The sequence below is a fragment of the Chiloscyllium plagiosum genome, chromosome 7 (assembly GCF_004010195.1).
Source record: "Chiloscyllium plagiosum isolate BGI_BamShark_2017 chromosome 7, ASM401019v2, whole genome shotgun sequence".
Lineage (NCBI taxonomy): Eukaryota > Metazoa > Chordata > Chondrichthyes > Orectolobiformes > Hemiscylliidae > Chiloscyllium > Chiloscyllium plagiosum.
In genome coordinates this window covers 10,121,623-10,144,384 of record NC_057716.1, presented here as the reverse complement: position 1 = coordinate 10,144,384, position 22,762 = coordinate 10,121,623, and the positions used below count along the sequence as shown (strand labels likewise).

General features: G+C 38.3%; 1 protein-coding gene across 8 annotated transcripts in view; it reads left to right on the top strand.

Moving 5' to 3' along the window:
- The window catches only part of LOC122551298 (diacylglycerol kinase beta), a 544,642-nt gene that overhangs the window by 169,603 nt on the left and 352,277 nt on the right, over nucleotides 1-22,762 (top strand). For 6 of the 8 annotated variants that reach the window (XM_043692997.1, XM_043693004.1, XM_043692998.1 and 3 more), the window contains 2 exons: nucleotides 9,306-9,368; nucleotides 12,449-12,703. The exons of 1 other annotated variant lie outside the window; for it this stretch is intronic. In XM_043692997.1, the coding sequence (XP_043548932.1) occupies nucleotides 9,306-9,368; nucleotides 12,449-12,703 (318 nt within the window). The remainder of the gene's footprint in view (nucleotides 1-9,305; nucleotides 9,369-12,448; nucleotides 12,704-22,762) is intronic. One more of the 8 variants, XM_043693002.1, reaches the window with a different exon arrangement.

Here is a 22,762-nt window from a genome sequence, read left to right as displayed (position 1 = left end):
TCATCCTAACATAAGCCACCTTCTTCCTCTTGACAAGAGATTGAACTTCCTTAATAAACCACAGCTCCCGCGCTCGACAACTTCCTCCCTGCCTGACAGGTACATACTGATCAGTTGCTGTTCCTTGAATAAGCTCCACATTTCAACTGTGCCCATCCCCCGCAGTTTCCTTCCCCATCCTATGCACTCTAAATCTTGCCTAATCGTATTGTAATTGCCTTTGCCCAGCTATAACATTTGCCCTGCAGAGTATGCCTAACCCTTTCCATCACTAAAGTAAACATAACTGAATTGTGGTCACTATCACTAAAGTGCTCTCCTACCTCCAAATCTAACACCTGGATGGTGCACATATCAAGGGACTGCTTTCTCCTGTATGGTGTTGTGCTTCTTGCATGTTGCTGGAAATGCAGTCATCCAGGCAAGTGATGAGTATTCTTTCACACCTCTGATATTTATGGTGCATGGGCTTCAGGGAGTCGAGAGGTAAAATACTTGCTGCAGAATTCCTAGACTCCAATTTGCTCTTGTAGCCATAACATTTACACGGCTGGTCCTGTTCAGCTTCTGTTTAATGGTGCTGTTACCTAGGATGATGATGGTGTAAAATTCAGTAATGATCAAGCCATTGAAATTCATGGGGTGATAGTTAGATTCTGTTATCTCAGAGATGTGATGTATTAAGCTCTACCCAGTCTGATTTCCTGCAGTCTTGGCTGGGGAAAAAGGGAATCTTGCTTGTGATTCAAATAGAGAACGCGGTTATCAATGTTTTCTGCTTGTCTTTGCAATTATGCTTAATTAGCTCATGTGATTTGTATCAATTGCAATTATACAATGAACAAATACTGCTGCTGCTTAAAACTCACTCGTGGTTGATAGTCTATTGTTGACGACCAGATACCTAGTAAGGAGTACCATGCTGGAACAAGGGTAGTATCCTTCCCTCTGGGCGAGAAGGCCAAGTCCCACCTGCTTTAGATATATGTATTGCAGCAGGTTGATTTAAATGTTTTTACAAAGGAGAATTGGTGACAGCACTCTACCCCAACCATTAGATGATTGAGCTTGATTATCGAGTCATAGAGATGCACAGTATGGAAACAGACCCTTCGGTCCAACCCGTCCATGCTGACCAGATATCCCAACCTAATCTAGTTTACCTGCTAGCAACTGGCCCATATCTCTCCAAACCCTTCCAATTCATATACCCATCCAGATGCCTTTTAAATGTTGCAATTGTACCAGCCTCCACCACTTCCTCTCACAGCTCATGCCATACACGTCCCACCCTCTGTGTGAAAAAGGTTGCCCCTTAGATCACTTCTATCTCACTCTAAACCTATGCCCTCTAATTCTGGACTCCTTTACCCCAGGGAAAACACTTTGTCTATTTATCCTATTCATGCCCCTCAATTTTGTAAACCTCTATGGTCACCCCTCAGCCTCCGGCGCTTCAGAGCATACAGCCCCCGCCTGTTCAGCCTCTCCCTATAGCTCAAATCCTCCAACCCTGGCAACATCCTTGTAAATCCTTTCAAGTTTCACAACATCTTTCCGATAGGAAGGAGACTAGAATTGCATGCAGTATTCCAACTAACCAATGTCCTGTACAGCTGCAACATGATCTCCCAACTCCTGTACTCAAACTCTGACCAATAAAGGAAAGCATACCAAGCATCACCTATCTACCTGTGACTCCACTTTCAAGGAGCTATGAACCTGCACTCCAAGGTCTCTTTGTTCAGCAACACACCCTAGGACCTTACCATTAAGTGTATAAGTCCTGCTAAGATTTGCTTTCCCAAAATGCAGCACCTCGCATTTATCTGAAATCTACTCCGTCTGCCACTCCTCAGCCTATTGGCCCATCTGATCAAGCTTATATAACATCGTGATAATTGCTTAAATATCACCATGTAAAACAACAGTGGAAAAAGACATTGGATCCTAGAAATTCATAAGACAAGTGAGCTTACTTCTTTAAAAGCTTTACTGCTTTCAGAATATTTGTCAGTCATGGAGTTTAATTCAGATAAAATGGAGTTTAATCAGGTTAAATGCGAGGTGCTGCATTTTGGGAAAACAAATCTTAGCAGGACTTATACACTTAATGGTAAGGTCCTAGGGAGTGTTGCTGAACAGAGAGTGTAGGTTGCAGGTTCATAGCTCCTTGAAAGTGGAGTCGCAGGTAGATAGGATAGTGAGGAAGGCTTTCCTTTATTGGTCAGAGTATTGAGTACAGGAGTTGGGAGGTCATGTTGCAGCTGTACAGGACATTAGTTAGGCCACTGTTGGAATATTGCGTACAATTCTGGTCTCCTTCCTATCGGAAATATGTTGTGAAACTTGAAAGGGTTCAGAAAAGATTTACAAGGATGTTGCCAGGGTTGGAGGATTTGAGCTACAGGGAGAGGCTGAGCAGTCTGGGGCTGTCTTCCCTGGAGCATTGGAGGCTGAGGGGTGACCTTATAGAGGTTTACAAAATTATGAAGGGTATGAACACGGCAATTAGGCAAAGTTTTTTTCTCCTGGGGTGGGGTAGTCCAGAACTAGAGGGCATAGGTTTAGGGTGAGAGGGGAAAGATATAAAAGAGACCTAAGGGGCAACTTTTTCACGCAGAGGGTGGTACGTGTATGGAATGAGCTGCCAGAGGAAGTGGTGGAGGCTGGTACAATTGCAACATTTAAGAGGCATTTGGATGGATATATGAATAGGAAGGATTTGGAGGTATATGGGCCGGGTGCTGGCAGGTGGACTAGATTGGGTTGGGATATCTGGTCAGCATGGACGAGTTGGACCGAAGGGTTTGTTTCCATGCTGTACATCTCTATGACTCTAACAGTTGCAAGCATTCGAGCAAACAAGCATTTGGGAGAATGTGTAAAAGGAACAACGGGGGAGCAGCATTCCAGGCTAAAACCTTCAATTCAGATATGATGGAGGGAAGATCAGAAGTCAGGATCTTCATTAATGATTGCCCAGTATGTTCGAAATGTAACATTATGTGTATTGCAGAAGCTGTCCATACAGAACAGCACAGGTTTAAAGAGAACTATTGCTCTCCACATTTATTGACTCAGAGAGTTGGATGCTGTATTGTTGACACTACTCTGAGGGGCATGGGGAACTGGTGGGTTGTGATTACTGGCAGTTGTCTCCTGTGATGGGAAAATTGTTGGCTGCATAATTAAGAGAATTGTTCTCAGTAGCCAGGCTTATTAATCTGGAATTGTATTGGGGTGAAAGGAGTTGGCCTTGGGAACTACTGTGCAGCCTTGATGATCAAAAGCAAGTCTCTCACAATGCTGGAATGTCTTTAGTGGCTGGTTGATGAAAGAGCAGAGCATGGCTTCTTAGCTGGAGTTAGCTGCAGCACTCGCAGTAAGCAAGTCAGACCCCTGCACAATAATCATGTCCAATGCCGTCGTGAGAGTTTTGTGCCCATTTTTGATATGGCTTGTCAGGGAGGCTGTCCTGTGTTCATGCCCTTTAGCTGGAGCTGCTGCCAATGTTCATTTTGTAGTAAACCCAAGTCTGACCTTGCCAGATAGAGTTTTATCCAGACCAAATAGCTGTAATAAGGTGGCACTGCTTTATACTAGGTTTTGAAAATATAATTACTTTGTCACATGAGTATCTTCAGATCCGTTTATCATTCATTTCCTCTCCTCTCCAGGATCCCTTGCCTTTTCAAATTGTACCTTTCTTTTTGAAGAAAACATGAACTCTTTGGTTGATACAGAAATGTTAAGCAAGCACAATTGACAATTAACAAGTCATGAATAAGGTTTTCTTTCCATTCAGTCTTCTGTTTGTAGTAGTTTATAAATGGGTAGTAATTAAATTGCTAGAGGCCATTATACAAGATTTGGTAGAGCGCTTCGAAAATAGTAGCAGGATTAGGCAGAGTCCGCATTGGATTGTGAAAGAGAAATCATGCTTGATAAATCTACTGAAAGTATTTTGAGGATGTAGCTAGTAGAATTAACAAAGGGAAGCCAGAGGATTTAGTTTACTTGGACTTTCAGAAGGTTTTTGGTAAGGTCTCACATACGAGACTAACATGTAAACTTAAAGCACATGAATTGGGGTTAGTATCTTGAGAAGGTTAGAGAACTGGTTGCCTGTCAAGAAACAAAGAAATAATTAATGGGTCTTTTGTCTTCAAAGTAGCAGTCGGTGACTAGTGACCTACCACGGAGATAAGTACTTTGATCCCAGCTATGCATAATATAGATTGACAATTTAAATGAGGCAACTAAAGGCAGTTCCTATCCACATACTCCCAGGTTGACTCCAGACTCAAGAACTTTAATTCCTGAATTGACTCGACCCCTTGTGTTATTCTTGGAGGTCCATGCCCCTATCCCACGTAGATAACAAAGATATTCCCGTGCATCTTCAAGTTTGCAACAACGCAAAGCTTGCTGGAAGGGTGAGCAGTGAGGAGAATGCAGAGGTGTTTCACTGTACAAGCTGCGTAACTGAGCAAATGCATGGCAGATGCCATGTAATGTGGATAAATGTGAGGTTATCCACTTTGGTAGTAAAAAGAGAAAGGTAGATTATTATCTGAATGGTGATAGATCGGGAAAGGAGTATGTACAATGAGAACTGGGTGTCCTTCTATAGCAGTCGCCACATGTGAACAAGTAGATGCAGCAGGTGATGAAAAAAACAAATGTATGTTGGCCTTCCTAGTGAGAGGAGTAGAGTACAGGGGCAGGGATATCTTGCTGCAATTGTAGGGGCCCTTGGTAAGGTCACATCTGCAGTATTGTGTGCTGTTTCAGTCTCCTTACCTGAGGAAGGATGTTCTTCCTATTGAGGGAGTGCCACAAAGATTTACCAGACTGATTCCTGGCTTGAGAGGATTGATGTATGAATAGAGATTGGATTGTTTAGAGCTATATTCATTACCGATTAGAAGAATGAGCAGAGATTTTCATAGAAACCAATCAAATCTTATCAGGACTAGACAGGATGAATGCAGGAAGAATGTTTCCAATGACTCAGAAGTTCAGAACCAAAGGTCACCCTAAGGATACAGGGTGAGCCATTTAGGGCTGAGATGAAGAGGAATTTCTTCACCCAGAGAGTAGTGAGACTATGCAGTTTTCTTTCACAGAAAATGGTAGAGGTCAAAACATTGAAAGTATTCAAGATGGAGTTTGCTCTAGTTGTTGGGGGCTAAAATGACCAAAGAGTATAGCAAGAAATTAGGAATAAGATACTGTGTTAGATGACCAGCTATGAACTATCAGTTATCAGCAGGTTCGAAGGGCTGAATTGCCTGCTCCTCCCATTTCCTGTGTTTCTATGAATGTGCATCCTGTGGTTATTATAATTCAGTTTGTAAAACATTGGAAAGATTATGTTCCACAGCAAGTATCCAGATCAGTTGTTTGAGATTTTGCACATTAATGGGTTAGTGGACAAAACCTATTCAGATTCGTTTCTATGGTGTTTTGTGCTGACAAGCAGACATACAATGGGCACAGGAGAAATAACATCATTAGGACAGCTACTCAAGCTGATATCCTCCTGTGAAGCATTTCTTTAATCTTCTGTATAAGTTGAAGTGCTTTACCCATCATGTTTCTGTAAATCTCTAGCTTTTCCTCAAAAAGCATTTAAATGAATGCCCAGCTGAGTTCTGTAGCTTTTAACCAACATCTGGGTTTTTTTTTCTCTTGAGCGCCTGCCATTGCCATCCATCTTCAGCTCTTTCAAGCTACCTGGTGTAGCTAATATGAAGCTATCACATACTTCCATACTTAGAAAGGTTGCTAATTTATTGGAAGCAGTTCAGAGAGCATGTACTAGACTAATGACTGGAATGAGCAGATTGTGTTAAGGTACTCTGGAGTATATTTTTAGTTTTTTTTTTACCTGGTCGAATTCCTTTTAAAACTGTCTATTCCATGACTGGTGCACACTGTTCAGATTAATGAGCCAGGCTGCCACCCCTTAGCCATAGTGTCCTACTTTCAAATGGAACAACCTTCCTCAATCCTAATGTCATCAAGTACAGTTCCTTGTCCTCAAAGCGACAGCCAAGTGTAGTACTGATCAGCCACCTGTCCACTAATTTGTGGGCGGCACAGTGGTTAGCACTGCTGTCTCACAGCGCCAGAGACCCGGGTTCAATTCCCGCCTCAGGCGACTGTGTGGAGTTTGCACGTTCTCACCGTGTCTGTGTGGGTTTCCTCCGGGTGCTCCGGTTTCCTCCCACACTCCAAAAATGAGCAGGTTAGGTGAATTGGCCATGCTAAATTGCCCATAGTGTTAGATGAAAGGGTAAATGTAGGGGAATGGGTCTGGGTGGGTTGCACTTCGGCGGGTCGGTGTGGACTTGTTGGGCCGAAGGGCCTGTTTCCACACTGTAAGTAATCTAACCTTAGTTCTAATTCCTGTTATTTGATGAACATTCATTTTATTCCATATCTCTGGCCCTACTTTCCACATAGTCTTTGTGAAAATCGGTGTTTTTTAAAAGTAATTTCAAGTGTTTACAAAACTTCCAATAATCTATAATCACTGATGCAATCTTTAACGTATTTCCTCAGATTCCAGCTGAACTAACATTTTACCAGAATTTTGCAATACTCTTCTAAATCCCACCCTGGATTTAAATCATACCTATAGCCTAAACATTAAAACAGTACAAGAACTGTGTTCAACTTAGATTCTTGACAATTTCAAATCTAAGTTATATTTATGTTGGTTGATAGATTTATTTGTAAATAAAAAGAATTGCATTTGTAAAGTATCTATTTTCAACCTTAGTATCAAAACACACTTTAAATAAATTTAACTGCTATTTTACTTTAAAATTGTTTCATGTAGAAATGTGCACAATTTGATAACGTCTGTCATCTGGATAAAAATTGAGAAACCAGAACATTCTAACAAGTGGAATTGTTACCATATTTTAAAGCATTGGGAGACTTATTAATTTCTGCCATTGTTGGGAAGCAAGTGCTGTTTCCATGTTCAGACTTGTTAAAGTGTAGGTATTCACTAATCAGTCTGTTCTAAAATGTTATTACACATCTCTGGATCAGGTTAGATTTGAAACCGGTTCGGAAGTAGGGGCACTGTGACTGTACCGCAAGAACCCCTAGGTGAGTATAGGTGTTAAAAAGGTACTTTGCAGTTGCCGCATTGTGGGAGGATGGAATTTCAACCGACTCTGAAATCAGATATGTAATAAGGGCAGTGAATCATTCATTGAATGTGGAACTCTTATGACAGTTGAAAATCACTGCCTCCTTTTATTTAGCCTATGCCATTCTGATGTGTTGCATTACTGAACAGGCAGTTTGTAAGTTTCATTATGAACAAGGGAAGTTCTTAATGAATGCCAAAGCTTTATGGTAGGAGATTAAATGGTATGGGTTTCACAGTATTTCCTTCAAGGTTAAAAAGAACAATCAGAAGATTACTTGTATAATAGACATATTCCTCAAATTTATGGTTTTGATCACTTCTGACAAAAGCGTTACAACATATTACCAGTTTTGCCACGCCTAAGAAGAGTGCCAAATGGAGAATAGCAGGTTTTACTTTTTTTTTTAAATGATTGATTGGGCTGTCTGTGTAAATTGATCAAACTACTTTAAAATATATAAGGTTCCAAATAAATGCATTCTATGGCTAGAGCCATACAGCAAGGAAGTGGCTCTTCACTGTCTCATGTCTATGCCCATTAGCAAACACTAAACTACAATAATCCCATTTACTTGCACCTGGTCCTTGGTCTACTACACCTTGGCATTTTAAGTGCTCATCCAGGAGCTTCTTAAATGTTGAGACTCCGTACCTTCATCACCCTCTCAGGCAGCATGTTCCATCTTTCTACCACCTTTCCACCGTATTTTTCTCAGGTCGCCTCTAAACCACTTGTTCCTCACCTTAAACATATGCTGTATGATCTTAGATAGTTCTGCCACAGGGAAAAGATTCCCACAATGTACCCTGTCTATGTCTCTTGTAATATTGCATGCCTTGGCCTCCTCTACTCCAAGGAAAATAAACCCAGACTACCCAATCTATCCTCATAACAGAGACTTTTTCATTCTAGGCAACATTTTGATTAATCTTTTCTGCACCCTCTCTAGTGCAATCACATCCTTCTGTTCCTGTGGTGACCAGAACTGCATACAATATTCAATCTGTGACCTAAACAGAGTTTTGTAAAGTTGTAACAAGACTTCTTTGCTCCTATATTTCTTGCCTCAACTAATGAAGGAATCTTCCCTTATGCTGCCTTAACTACTTCATCTACCAGTGTTGACACCTTTAGGAATCTATGGGCTTGTACACCAAGGCCCCTCTATTCCTCAGGACTTAACAGGAACGTACACTTCAGTATACCACTGAAGTCAGACTAACTGTTCTGTAATTACTAGGCCTATCCCCGAGGACCTCTTGAACAAAGGAGCCAGACAATATTGGAGTCAGATATTATGAACATTGTCATGTAAAAAAGATATTGCTTGTAGCTTTGTAAATTATAACAGTGCTATTATTAATTTGTGTATATGTTCAGAAGTTTGTGTAAGAAAAGTAGTCCTTTCGTGGAAATCCAGTATGTTTTCCATTAAAGCTTCTAAAAAACAGGTACTTAGGTATCCAAAAATATTTTGAGTTTCGAAGCTATCTTAGTGCTGTTGATTTAGGCCTGCAAGTAAATTACAATTGTTTGACAAACTGAATGCTAAATTTAACATTCACAATCCCAAAATGCATCTTTTACGGTGGAATTCAGTGTTTGCATGAACTGTTCAATATGGTTGTTCTTTTTTGTTTAACATTCTAGGTGTCAATCTTTAACCTTTCAAATTGAAAATTACTTTCCCCTGGTTAATTTGAAGGATATAACAAGTGTGGGATTCTCAAAGAGAGGCCTGCACATTAACATGCACTATTTGTAAATTTAAAGCAATGAAAATGTTGCGGTCTCATTTGTCAAGTCAAATCTTGTTATCTTAAAAATTAACCTGTTGATTTTACCAAGTTATCATGATCAGCTGTGTTGACCAATTAAATGAATATTGTGGAATTATGTTACATATCTTTATAACGAATAATTTAGTGACCACAAGTGGATAATTAGTCTTTCTATTAGTGCAAGAATAAGTTATGATTCAGTTAGTTTAAAAAAAAGCATAATTGCCGTAATCTGTTTTACTTGTTTCATATCCTTTTTCTTTCAAAAAGAATTTAAGTAATAAAACTAAGCACAAGTTACAAGATGTAGTAAAATGAAATTGCTTTCAATTATTGTCTGTTATAGAACCAAAAACTATAGATGCTGGCATCTCCTTCCAGACAGAAGTAGCATGTGCTCCCATTACAGGTACATCATGCATCCTTCTTTGTTTTGAACCTTACTGTTCCATGATGTTTTGCGGAATGGCTATAGTTCTTGACTGTAAAGTGAGTTTATTGTTGATGCAGTGAAGATGTGTAAACACACTAAGTAATTCTCATTTTGCAAGTGTAGAATCTTTAGTTTCTGTGCAGTTTTGTGTAATGTATTATTATCTTTATAGCTAATCTCACTTTAAGGGATTCCAATGTGGTATGATCTTTTGTTATTATGTAAGTAAGAAATGTCTTTAAAGCTTGATGGATCTGATATTGTTCTGGTATGAATTGACTGTCAAACAGTGTAGCTATGTAATAGTCTTTCTGATTGATCAATAGAATCTCAAAATATGACAGAATCTTGTGTACCCCGAGGTTGCAAGCTGGAGGCAGGAAGAGGTGGTGTGGAGGCATAGTCAACATGACTGTCTTCCTGCTTCCACTAGAATTAAGCTCTGAAAAGGAAAGCCCATGGTCAGACTGCTGACTTCACCGCAAACTGTGGTCCTACAGGATCGATTTAAGGATGCCATCTGACTTTAACTGAGATTAACCTAACTGCAAATGGGCCTGTTGATATGTGGCATACATGACCAGTCAACCTGTCATCTCAGTGGGAGGAGGGAAATCCTTCCACCAAAAGCAGTTGTTGCCTGATGAAGAGACTTGCCAACTGGGAAATTCTATTTGTGGACTATGTTGTTTTTTTTTTAAACACACATCTTTCATTTTTCTTTTTAAGGAGAGCCACTTATTAAAAGAATGATGGAGTGAGTAGGTACTGGAAAGTTATGTGTATTTATGCAATGGTCAATTCAGTTGCAGAACCTTTTCCACTTGAGTGGTCCCTTATGTTTCTATCTAATTGACTGAGCAATGCAGCCTGAGTTTCGATGAAATTGTCAGATGGACCCACTACATAGTATGTGGCAACTTTCAGGAGACAGAGTTGTCAATCACTATAAAATCTACTTTTATAAGCTGCCTTTAAACTAAACTATGTAGAGTTCTTTTTTCTTTTGCCTGCAGCCCCAGTCACTGGCCTTCCTTCTTTCCTTAAGCGGTGAGGTAAAGCTATCTGGGCCTCATTATTGATTAGAAACACTCTGAAAGCTGTTTAGTTATGACATAGTTGAATGCACAGTTCCAAGGATAGTTTGTTTAACATTGTTGTAGTCCTAGCAAGCACCAAACTGATGTGTCTATGTTTGATGCATGATTCCATCTAGAACAGGATTTAAAACCTGATTTGAGTGCGGGGTCATTCAGGAGTGCAAACCCGTATCTTTTGTTCAGGACAATATATTTTGGTATTATTGGAACAATATATGATTTGCAATTTATATTGTTGAATTGTTTTCTCTGTATGAAATATTAGTGCGTTCAGCATTTGAACTTAATAAAGTGTTTATTTTGGAACCAGGGATTTAATGAGGTACAGTACTCACCAGTTTTATTATCTAAATATAGGTGCTTAGAAGTTTGCTAGCTTTCTTTATTTGCTGTGGCTCCAAATGTGTTTTTATTTTGACACGCCTGTAAGTGCCTTTTGATATCCTGCTGTGATTTAAGGATTCAATAACTGTCACCAACATCTGTGGCTGAGTTGATAAATGCATTAGGTCAAAGTCATGAGCAAAAAAGATTCAAGTTCAATTCTCACTCAGCAAGGCCATGGTTTAAGAGCAGAGTATATTTGGAATACTAAGCAGGTTAGGTAGCATCAGAGGAGAGACAAATGAAGTGGCATTTCTGGTCCCTAAACTTTCATCAGAACTGGAAAATGGTAAAGATGTAACAAGTCCTGAGTAAGCATAGAGACAGGCAACAAGGAATGAAGGGGTAGGGGGGAATTGTGACAGCTCCAAAGCAGAAGAATAAATGATAAAGACAATGTTTAAATGCGAGGATGGTCATGGAGTAAAAACAAAACACGAGCTGGTTTCAGTGAAATGGTTGTCACTCACAGCTGGTCTCTGGGGGTGGGGTTTGGGGAAAGAAAAAATGGGGTCAGTGGTCATGATGTGAAATTATTGTTTTTAGTGATGAGTACAGAAAGCTTTACTGTATCTAGCTGGAAGTTGAGACCCTGTACCTTTATCTCATTTCATTAGGTTATTTTAAGGGGTGAATGGCAATTATGGGCTTGAAAGAAGTGCAAATAAATCACCTTCATCTGTAAGGCAAGATTGGGGAGACCAAACATAGATTGAGTGATAATTATGCAGTGCATCTCGGGTTATTCCACAAGTGAGTGTCTGGTTGCTTGCCATTTTAGTTCTCCAGACGAAAGTGGGTACTGCAGATACTGGAAATTAGAATCAAGAATACAGTGGTGCTGGAAAAGCACGGCAGGTCAGGGAACATCCGAAGAGCAGGAAAATCGACATGTGGGGCAAAAGCCCTTCATCAGGAATTCCATCTGTTCCCCACTAATCTTGCCTCTAGGCTCAAGGTTGTCACAACTCTAACCTTTCCCAGTTCTGATGACAGGTCAGTCAACCGACACATTAACTTCGCTTCTCTCTCTGCAGATTCTGTCTGACCTGCTGAATATGTTCAGCATTTTCTGTTTGTATTTCAGAATTCCAACGTCCGCAGTATTTTGCTTTTGAATGTTTGAATCTGGATGTTTGACGAGTACATGAGTGGGTTGAGTTGTGATGCTGCCCATGACCTTTAGCAATCACTAGGCCCAAAGAGGAAATAAATAATTAATTTGGATAAGTTGCTGGTGGGTAACTAGCTCTGTGGACATTGCCAACTTTAGACAATGAATGGACTGCACTTTGTAAACATGAGTTCTAAATTGTGAATTCCAAAAAGATTAATCGAGATAGAGATCATCTCGCTTCTGCACTGTTGTAATGCTAACTGTATTTTGATCAGTTTTTCCATCGAAGTGTTAGGATCAGTGAATAAAAGAGGTATTGAGGGAACTCCTAGTGATTTGGTCAGTTTGTTTCAATCAAACCTGCTATAAAATAAAGACATGGGAATGGTTAAATTGTTTCTCCACTTACTTTGGATTTATATGTAATCCTTGTTGTCTTTGTAATAACACTGCAGGGGTTAATGGCAAAAGTATTTTGAATGCTATGAACAGACATATTCCGGATGGCAAGAATTCCCTGGTTAACCTCAGCGATCAACAATTTCTCACCTCGGCTCCTGTTGCTACAGCCGCTGCTGCCACAGCAACTTGCTCTCCTGGTTCCTCTCGGTCTTCCTCTCAGAAATCCAGTGTTGGTGCTCATTCTGCTCATAACTCTTCTGATTCCTCCAAGATTTCCTCTGCTTCAATGCTTAACACCCAATCCCCAGGTAGTGATTATATCTTATTGTCACTCTTTCCTGTGTTTTCAAATGCTTTTAATGTTTGCATGGAGATCCTATGCTTCTCTATCTTTCAGATGACTCCTCACTTTCCGAGACTCATGAATACACTGGGCTTAATATTATTTGGCTAAGTTGATTGTAACCCACCATCATTGTGTATACTGGACAAGAATGGAGTTACTTAGCATCTATTAAAATCAATGAAGCGAGCACAAATTTTGTAAATATTTTTGTAGGATAGTCTTGGTAGTTGGAACTATCACTATCCTAGAAGTAACCACAACTCCCTTTGGACAATAAACCTTGAAGTTGAGGTGCCTGAGTCTGAATGTCTGGGAGGTGGACAGTGTTAAACCAGCTTAACACTATTTGTATTGTGATGCATTTATTAAATATCTTTTTCTTACAGTGATAACCTGTTTTTCTTAAATTAGTTGACATGTTTTGGAAGTTGGGCACAAACCTTGGGCAGTTTGTGAATATTGGAATGTGTCTCTGAGGCTCAGTATTTTCAGGGGTTCCACTGCTGCAGAATATCCAGTTTCTGAATTAAATTTAAATGTTCTTTCGATGAATATTATGATTTAATTTTGCTTTTCATGGCACTACTGTAAAGGTTTGCTATACATTGCATCATAGGGATAGCATGATACAAAAAAGCATTGCAACTCTGCTGCTCACTTGGTTTGAGGCAAATAATACTGATCATGAGCAACTGGAATTCAGCAAGATTTTTTAAAATAACATGAACAAAAATTATTTTTTAATTCCTGGAAATGTGTGATTCTATTTTCAATTAAACAAACTGAACTGGTTCTCTAGAGAATCTTGCCTGCACCATTGTGTCACCATTTAATTGAAAAGACCATTTGAGGCAAAGCAAGTGACATAGTGCTGAAAATCACATTGTCAATACAGGCAGCATGCAGAGAGTTTAAAAAAAAGGAAAAAGCAAGAAATATTCAGCCACTCTGCATCAGTGGAGGGAAAAAAAAACAGAAACAAACTTGATGTTTCAGTTATCGACCTGTCTTCGGAACAAAATAAATTAAAGTGTTTTAGTGATGCCAGAAATGTCTTTTTAAATATTTCAAATTGGTTTGGGTGACAAACCTTTGTTACAAATATGTGACTCAAACACAGCATTGTTTTTTAAAGTTTGTAGCACTGTTTTTGAAGGAGAATGTAGCTTATATACACATTCTGAAAGCTCTGGAAACATCAGAAGCTCAAATTAGATGGTAAAACTTCATAAGATAATGATGGATGAGGAAGAGCAACTTGGTTCATCTGTCCAGTACGATATTAATGTTCCCCAGTTGTTTCTTAAATGATTTCAGGGTATTTATCTCCAGACTTATCTGGTATTACATTCCATGTGTTCTTAGTTTCTTCATGCAAAAAGTAATTTTTTATTATTGTCCTAAAATTATTCCTCTCTAGTTTGAACCTGACTCTCCTTGGTTCTCCTCTGCAGTTTTATGTACATTCCATGTCCATTTTTTCAGTCCCTCCTATGATATTCTAAGCTGTTACAGTCACCTCTTGGGTGACTCTTATTTTAGACTGAAAGGTAAATTGTTTTCAATAATTTTTCATAATTCAAGGCTCAAAATTGTGATTCTACTGTGCACTGCCTACAGCACTTGAATGTCTGTCTTGTGTTTTTTGATGACCAAAAATAGACACAGTTTTAAAGGCACTTTCTGACCAGAGAATTGTGAGGTATGATCATTATCATCTTTAACATTACTGCAGGGTTGTTCAAATGTTTTTGCATGAGGGGCCACATTTCAATATCCTTCTCACTGAAGGAGCTGGTGATTAGAATTTAGAGAACTAGTCTTTAGCACAATGCTTTATGTGAATTTAAAAATAAATGTGTAAACAATGAGGTGAGAATTTAAAGAAGAGGTTGATCGATAAACATCATTAAAAAGAGACAGACAGCAGAGCTAAAACATTTTTAGCTTTTTTGCTTAAGAAACAGCTATGTAGAGAGCCAAATGAGGCTCCAACTCCTAATCACCAGGAAAGTAAGTAAAGACCAGGGTTGAGCTGAGGGCAGAAGCTTGAACACCGGCCTTACATTGACCTTTGGTGGCTCTGGACTGGCTCTGTTGGAATTCATGCAGAATTGGAGTTTGGGAGGGGGTAGGCTTTGTTTTCCTCACCATCCAGTCTGCAGTGTGGATGATCTTTTGAGAAGCAAAGAGAAGACAGGCAACATATCTTATTTTATTGCGCTCACTCTCATCATACTCCCTCACAGACTCCCCCTGGGGCTAGACAGGTTGACAGGTTTACCAACGTTGGCATACTTCCTCTGTGCGCCACTTTATTTATTCCTAAATTGCCTCCTATAGTGTCTCATTTTTGAAAACAAAATCTAAAAATGGGTTCCATTTCTAGCAAATCTAGCAAATGAATATTTGTCGCCCATCTCCAGTTGCCACTGTGGAGCTAGTAGTGATCCATGGTCTACTTGACATGCCTGTGGTGAAAACGCATCCACATTGCTGTCTGATAAGACGTTCAAGAAACTTGCTGCAGCTACACTTTAAAGAATTGCAAAGTGTGCCCAAGTCAGAATGCTGTGTGATTTGAAGGGTCACCCTGGGGTTAATAGTTTTATGTATTTGTTGCTTTATGCCCTTCTGGGTGGTGGTGGGTTGCTGAGGTGCATCCTGTAGGTGGAGCACACTGAAATCAATACTGAAGAACAGCATTGTGTTTTTCCGATCCAATACCACCTTCTGTTTCAGAAACTTGTGATTAAAAGAGTTATTTTTGTTAGGTTATGGATTTGCATCAGTGATATATGGAGGAGACTGTGTTTTCGTGATTGTAGTGGCCATTTTCTGAAAGGGTGATGTCTTGTTTTTGCTCTTGATCAGGATTAGAGGGGCCTAAAAGGATTTAAATTTGTATGGCTTCAGAATCAAGTGGAGAATATATATTAGTGCAGTGACACAGGGTAACTTGCCCTAAGGAATGTATGAGTGAAGCAGGAATGAATTATTCATGCTTTTCTACTTGACTCTTGGGTAGTTTCCAGATCCAGTTAACTTCGTTCTGGAAGAGAAGTCTAATGACTCCACCATTTAAATTTGATATAGAAAACAAATACTTAACTGCATATCCCTTGTGATTTAAAAAAAGTAGTTTTGTATTCCTAGTAATTTGAGGCACTAAATATTTCTTTTAAAATTTGATTTGATTTGAAGTAGCTGAAAATGTGTTGCTGGAAAAACACAGCATATGCCCGAAACATCGATTCTCCTGTTCCCTGGATGCTGCCTGACCTGCTGCGCTTTTCCAGCAACACATTTTCAGCTCTGATCTCCAGCATCTGCAGTCCTCACTTTCTCCTCATTTGATTTGAAGTAGCCTGTTGAACATATCTAGATTTCTTAACTTGGACACAAAAGCTTGATTATATTGTCCATGACTGATTCAGCAACCCAGGAACAAACTTGTGCACTGCAAACTCATAAACATTGGAAAGCTTTGGTAGACTTGTTCATTATTTTTGGATAGACTTCTGAAATAAATACGCAAGGTAATTTACTTTTGATTTCCTTCACTGAAAAGAAATTCCTTGGCATGAACAGCATAAATGGGTGAACTAACAATTGGCAGCTCAGAAATAGTTATTAATTATTGAAACTTAGCATTAAAAATTGTCATTCTTTTATTAAAGAAAATCAAAATGTAAAAGGGATGAAATTGGTCTACACTAATAGAACAAAACAGGCTGATCTTTATTACTTTAAACTCTTTTCTTGGGTACTCATTTCCTCTCTCTCTCTCTCTCTCTCTCTCTCTCTCTCTCTCTCTCACACTCTCTCTCTCTATCTCTCACTCTCACTCTCACTTTATTTGCCAAGGTTTTAACCTCAATATTTTTCAAGTTAATTAAACATTTGAACAATGGCTTCCAATTCATTACCATGCCATTTTGTGCTGCCAATGTTGATCAGTTTCACCCACACAAGGTTCTTATTTAAGTTGCCATATTCATTGTTAATTATAATGACTGCATAGAGAAATAAATCAGCTTTAGTGGATAAATTCAGATCTGCAACAATATTAAATAGATAATGAATCGACCATGCTAAATTGGCCGTAGTGTTAGATGAAGGGGTAAATGTAGGGGAACGGGGTCCAGGTGGGTTGCTCTTCGGAGGGTTGGTGTGGACTTGTTGGGCTGAAGGGCCAGTTTCCATGCTGTAAGTAATCTAATCTAAAGTTATGCTTTCCTTCTATAGGTCAACCTTGAGATATTTAGGTTTTAGTTTGACTATTTTTCTGCCAGTTAAGTGGATGCATAATTCCTTGAGTTAAAAAAAAACATAATTAAGAGACTTGTCTGAAATTTATAATGGTAATATAAGAGACAATGTTCCCACCATGAGGAATTCAAACAAAATTGAACTTCACTACAAAAGATCAATGCAAGAATGGGAAAAAGTGAAGACTGCAGATGCTGGAGATCAGAGACGAGAGAGTGGTGCTGGTAAAGCACAGCAGGTCAGGCAGCATCCGAAGAGTAGGAGAATTGACATTTCTGGCATAAGCCATTCGTCAAGTATTCTAATTGCAAGTTTTTCATTTTCAAAGTTTTTGAAGAAAGATTTTGAGCAATTATTTTGGTAACAATGAAAAATGACACTTTATAAGGACAAATGTGCTCTTGTAGAATAACAAATATTATAACTGATTCACATTAATATATAGCAAATAAAAGATTATCTGTGCTAAATGAGAAGCAGCATCTTCCCCACAGTATACTTCAGAGATCGGCAAAGCTTGGCTTCTTGCATCTGTCTTACTATTCATTCATGCCTTCGCTGTCTTACTTTAGCTAAGTCACTACTGCAAAACCAGCACAAAAAGCATTTGGTAATGTCTGCTTTTCAAAACCAAGGATACATAAGGAGAAACAAGAATCTTTGCTGATTAACACTTCAATTTAGATTCAAATTCGACAAAGTACTACTGAGCAAGCAGTGAAGATCCAATTGATTCTTAGAGCAGCATATTTTTTATTTAATTGTGGGATGGAAGTAACTCTGGGAAGGTATTATTAATTACCTGTCTCACATTAACAGAACGTGTCCTTAAAGGACATTAGTGAACCATTTGGATTTTTCATAGTCTGGTTTTCTTCATGGTGTCTGTTCACAATTGACCAGAGTTATTGAATTGAGTTTTAGCATATTGCACTGAAACTTACCCGAAAATTTTTACCTTCCATAACTCTAGCCTAGTGAGATTTGAACTGTCAACCTCCAAGTTACAGGTTTGGAAGCATATCATTAGGCTGTAATATCCACGAAGATCTTGCAAACTCAAAAGCAGTGAAAAGGCAGGAGACCAACAGGCATTTTGAGCAGGATCTAGATTAAAATTCAGATATTTCTGAGGGCAAAAAACATCATTTCACAGCACACATGAACAAATGTCATAGAGGAAATTTTCACAAAGATAGACTGTGTTTAAATATCTGAAAAATGGCTCCTGTTGCCAATCATTTTTGAGTATTGCTGAAGAAGGGCACATTTTGTCAAAGCATTTTGGCTTGTACAGATCAGGACAATAGAGAGGGCATGTAAAAGGAAAAACATTTCTAATAAAACTAAATGTGTTTATATTTGATAGTCAAATGGCATAGCTGATCACAAGTGGCTTTTGAGCATTATTCAGTTTCCAAGACGTGATTATTCTGTTTTCAATAATTTTCATTTAAATATCATTTGTATGAATTATAATATCTAGTCAAACAACTTAGTTCAGACCTGCATTAGATTGTGCGCTTTGATGCTTGAGCTGTCTTGGCTGTACTTTATTGTCAAAATTATGTTTATTAAGATGTGAGTCATTCTATTACTTTCCAACATTTTTAAAAACTTTTCTTGTGCCAAAGTGATGACAATACTGTACCTGCATAACTAGATTTTGGAGAAAATCAGATGGTTTTGGATGACTTATCTTTCATAAAACATCCTTCTGTTAGTTCCCTTGACTATTGAACTACAATAAATCAAACTAATTTGGTTATGCTTAATGGTATTAATTTATACCCATGATTATAGATTTTGTTGGCCAAAAAGAAGTACTCAAATGTTTTACCCAGGTATTCACTTGTGTGACAGACAAAGGCAGGGAACTGACTGAGAATTTAATTGAATAAACCCATCTTTATTTTAACTCTTTTAGTACCAATAATTAATATAAAACATTCATTGCATCCCTTACTTATTTCATCTAACTTCAACTTTAATTCACTTCGTTTAACTTGTCTTTATCTTTCTTTTACTTAATCCACATTTAATCCTAACTCTAACTCAATAAATTCAGTTTGGATGAAGTGGCCAACTTTGTTCTCTGTGCAGGTTTCTCCTTTGTCCTCTCTGAAAGTAACTTAAGGGCACCTGCTTGTCCAATATGGCCTTGACGGTTTCTTCTTCTGTCTGAGTAAAATTCCTTTGTTAATTTATCTGAAATGTGATCCGTTCAAGAAAGATCTCTGGCACTCAACCAATGAATTGATCAAAGTCAGATCATATTGTTTGATCTCAGCCAATGGAGTTTACTGATAAACAGCTCGCAAATATTTACACCAAGCCATAAACAGTGACATTCCATGCTCCATATAAGGTAGTTTTGGTCAACACAGGAAATTACAGATCACAGCAGGTCCTGGCTGAAGTTTAACTGAAGTCAGTCTAAATTAGCCTAACCAAAATTCCCAGCATGCTTGATTGTAGCTGTTAACCAACTGCAAAGCCGTTTCTGCTACTGGCCATCTGACTACAATTTGCATGGCAGAGATTTGAATAGATGATAGAATTGTTAAAATAGTTGCAGAATTGATTACAGAAATTGATTATAGAATTGACAGTTTAGGAAAAGATAGGTTTTTTTTTAAAATGCTGCTTTATTAGAATGATTCAATTGATCTAAAAGCAGAATGCTTAAATACGGTGCTTCCAGCACATTACCGCCATTGTCAACATTAGCTCAATAATGCAATTAACTTTGGCCCTACCAATCAGCCAAATAGACTCCAATGGTTATGAACTCCTCTTTCCCCTGATCTCTCAGGCTCTCTCCTTGAGAACCCAACACCAGAACTGTATTGCTGGCCCCTCTTCCTTACAGTAAACAGCTCAGATATGCTGAACCTTTTTATGTTATTTATCAGGAATTGGGGTTCGTTGCATATGTATTATTCTCCAAGGTATCTTTTTAGAAACAAAATACTTATTTATATCTGTGCCCTTTAGAAAAAAAAACTATGATTTGTATCTGTTCAGAAAACGGAATATCTGCCTTTCGCCAAGAATGTCATTATGCATTGTGCCTTTTTTCAGCAAAAGACATTTGTATGTATTGGAATGTTGTGCCTCCCCTTATCTTAATTCGAAGTTTAGTTTTCATAGACTAAAGCATTAATGTCGCTGACTAGTCTGTATTATCTCATTTTATTTCCACAATGCATATGGTCCACTTGTTTTGAGAGTCTCAACTTAGTAAATTCATCAAGTTTAATTTTAAAAGACTGACAAACTGGCATTTCTTTTTCAGCATTCTCCTGTCTTTCCAAGACATTCTGGTTGACTGTCAAGCTTAAACTTATTTCGGAAGTCTTTTTCTTTATCCTCCACCTGTGATGATAGGCCATTTATCTCTTCTTTAGTTGAGACATTAAACAGTCTGCCCCTTCAGGTGGACATAAAAGATTTCATAGCATTCCTTTGTGGAAGAACTTTGGGGTTATCCTGGGTGTACTGGCCAATATTTATCCTTCAGTGAAAAATGTCTGAAAGATTACCTGGTCTTTCTCATACTGCTGTTTGTGGTAGTTTCTTGTCTGGTAATCAGCTTCTGCATTTTTTACATTAGAAAAGTGATTACACATCAAAAGTATTTGATTGGTTGTAAGTGCTTTCGAATGTTGTGTGATGAAGAAAATCTATGAAAGTGCAAGCCATTCTGTTTTATTTCTGTTCATACTTAAAAATTATTTTACTTATTACTTTATTTTGTCTAATGATATTCAACATAACTTGCTTCACCATATGCTCATAAACCATGAAACTGCTTTTCTCCCCTCCACGTTTAAGCATGTGCATCAAGATTTTATTTAAGTCCTGTAAAGGTCTTTTTGTTGTTTAAGAATCAAATGTATTAATTCTAAGGAAGTTAAATAATTTATTTTTTTAAGACTTAACTGTTGGCCAGGTTTTGCTGAACAGCAAGAATGTGACCGATGCACACTGTTATTCATGCACAAAAGACCTAACCATTTGTAGTGAGAAAGAGGTGCATTGTGAATTGTGCATAATCAAAAGTTAGCTTTGTGAAAGCATTTCATGCTTTAACTCCCTATTACTTTCATAAGGCTCCTGCATCTGCACTTTAAGTGACCATTAAGCTTGCCACAGATAGTTGAGCTTGGTAATTAACGGAGTAAGTGCTTATATAATGTTTGGATAATTGTTAATGACCGCCAATAACCTCCTTGCCTAGAAGGCAAAGAATTATAATGTGAAGTCTGAGTCTTTCGGGTTGTGAATTGTTTTGGATTTAAAAAAAAACAATTTTGTGTTTAAAATAGTTTTTAAGTTCCTCACTCTTTCCCTGACCCTTAATCCAATTTTTCTTTCCTTCTCTTTATTTCTTGCAGAATGTGATTTGACCTTGAACTCTCTGACTCTAATTTACCTGTCTTGGCCCTTCCACTATTTAGCTTTCTATCCTTAAAGCTCATTGGTTACAGTGCATGTCCAGTTTGTCCATTCATTCACAAGCTCCCAAAACCATGTTTCCATCAGTGCACTGTAATCAACATGCAACTCCCAGCAACATTTTGGGGCAGATTTTTTTGAAAACTAAAGACAGCTGCAAAATATGGCTTATTGTCTTTTTGAGCTTCTTGGTTTACTGTCATTTAGCTGAAATTGCTGCTAAATTAGCTACCAAGCCATCAATTCCATTCATCCCCTAATGCCAGTTTGAGATTAAGCCTAACTGTTCATGACCTTGTGCTGTATTTGACCCTGAAATGAGGTTCCTATCTCATACTTATACTATCATTAAGACTATCTCCCACCACCATAACAACATCTGATTTCCTTGTTTCAGCTGTTGTGCTCCTCATTCACTAATCTAGTCTAGAGGTGAAAAAAGAAGTACCCATGGATAGGAATATATTCAGTCCTCTGTAAATTTGAGATTATCCATGACTCTGTCCATGCCTTAACTCACCCCCAGTACTATTTAGTTATCACCCCTCTTATCACTGACCTACATTGTTTCCTGGTCAAACAATACCTTGATATCAAATATTTCATCTTTGTTTTCAATAAACTCTCTGGACTAGGGTCTCCCTATCACTGCAATCTTCTCTAGCCTCACAACCCTCTGAGATACCTGGAATTGCTATTGTAACTGCTTTAGCAACAGAGGTCATAAGGTATGATGTGAAGTCAAGAATTTGGGTATGAATCCAATCTCTCTGTTATGTATTTCTCGAGGTACAATTTAGTTTCAGTTGGAGTGTAACTTAAAGTTTACCTTGCAGTTTCTTTTGCATTTTTGGCTAAGATGCCTAGTTAACAGAAACTGCCTGGCAGTACTATTTAAGAGTCAGTCAGTCAAAAGTGGCTTCTTGAATAAAGATTCAGTTGCTGAAATAGGAAGCTGACTTCACAGTTGCAACTTGGAAATGAGTCATAAGCTCTTGATACAAGTAAACTTTCTTTTTAATTGTGCTCTGAAAGCTAGGAATAGAGTGCTTTGTGAACCAAGTGTTAAATCAAGAATTTGATGCTTTAATAGCAGTTGATGGTACTGCTGGACAAGGCAGAATGAAACTTGTCTTTGGTAGATCATGGGAATTGTTCCGTTTAGTTACTTAATGTGGTGGTTAGTTACTGAAATATTGCCACAAAGGTGCAGATTTTTTTAATAGGATAGTGAAGAAGGCGTTTGGTATGCTTTCCTTTATTGGTCAGAGTATTGAGTACAGGAGTT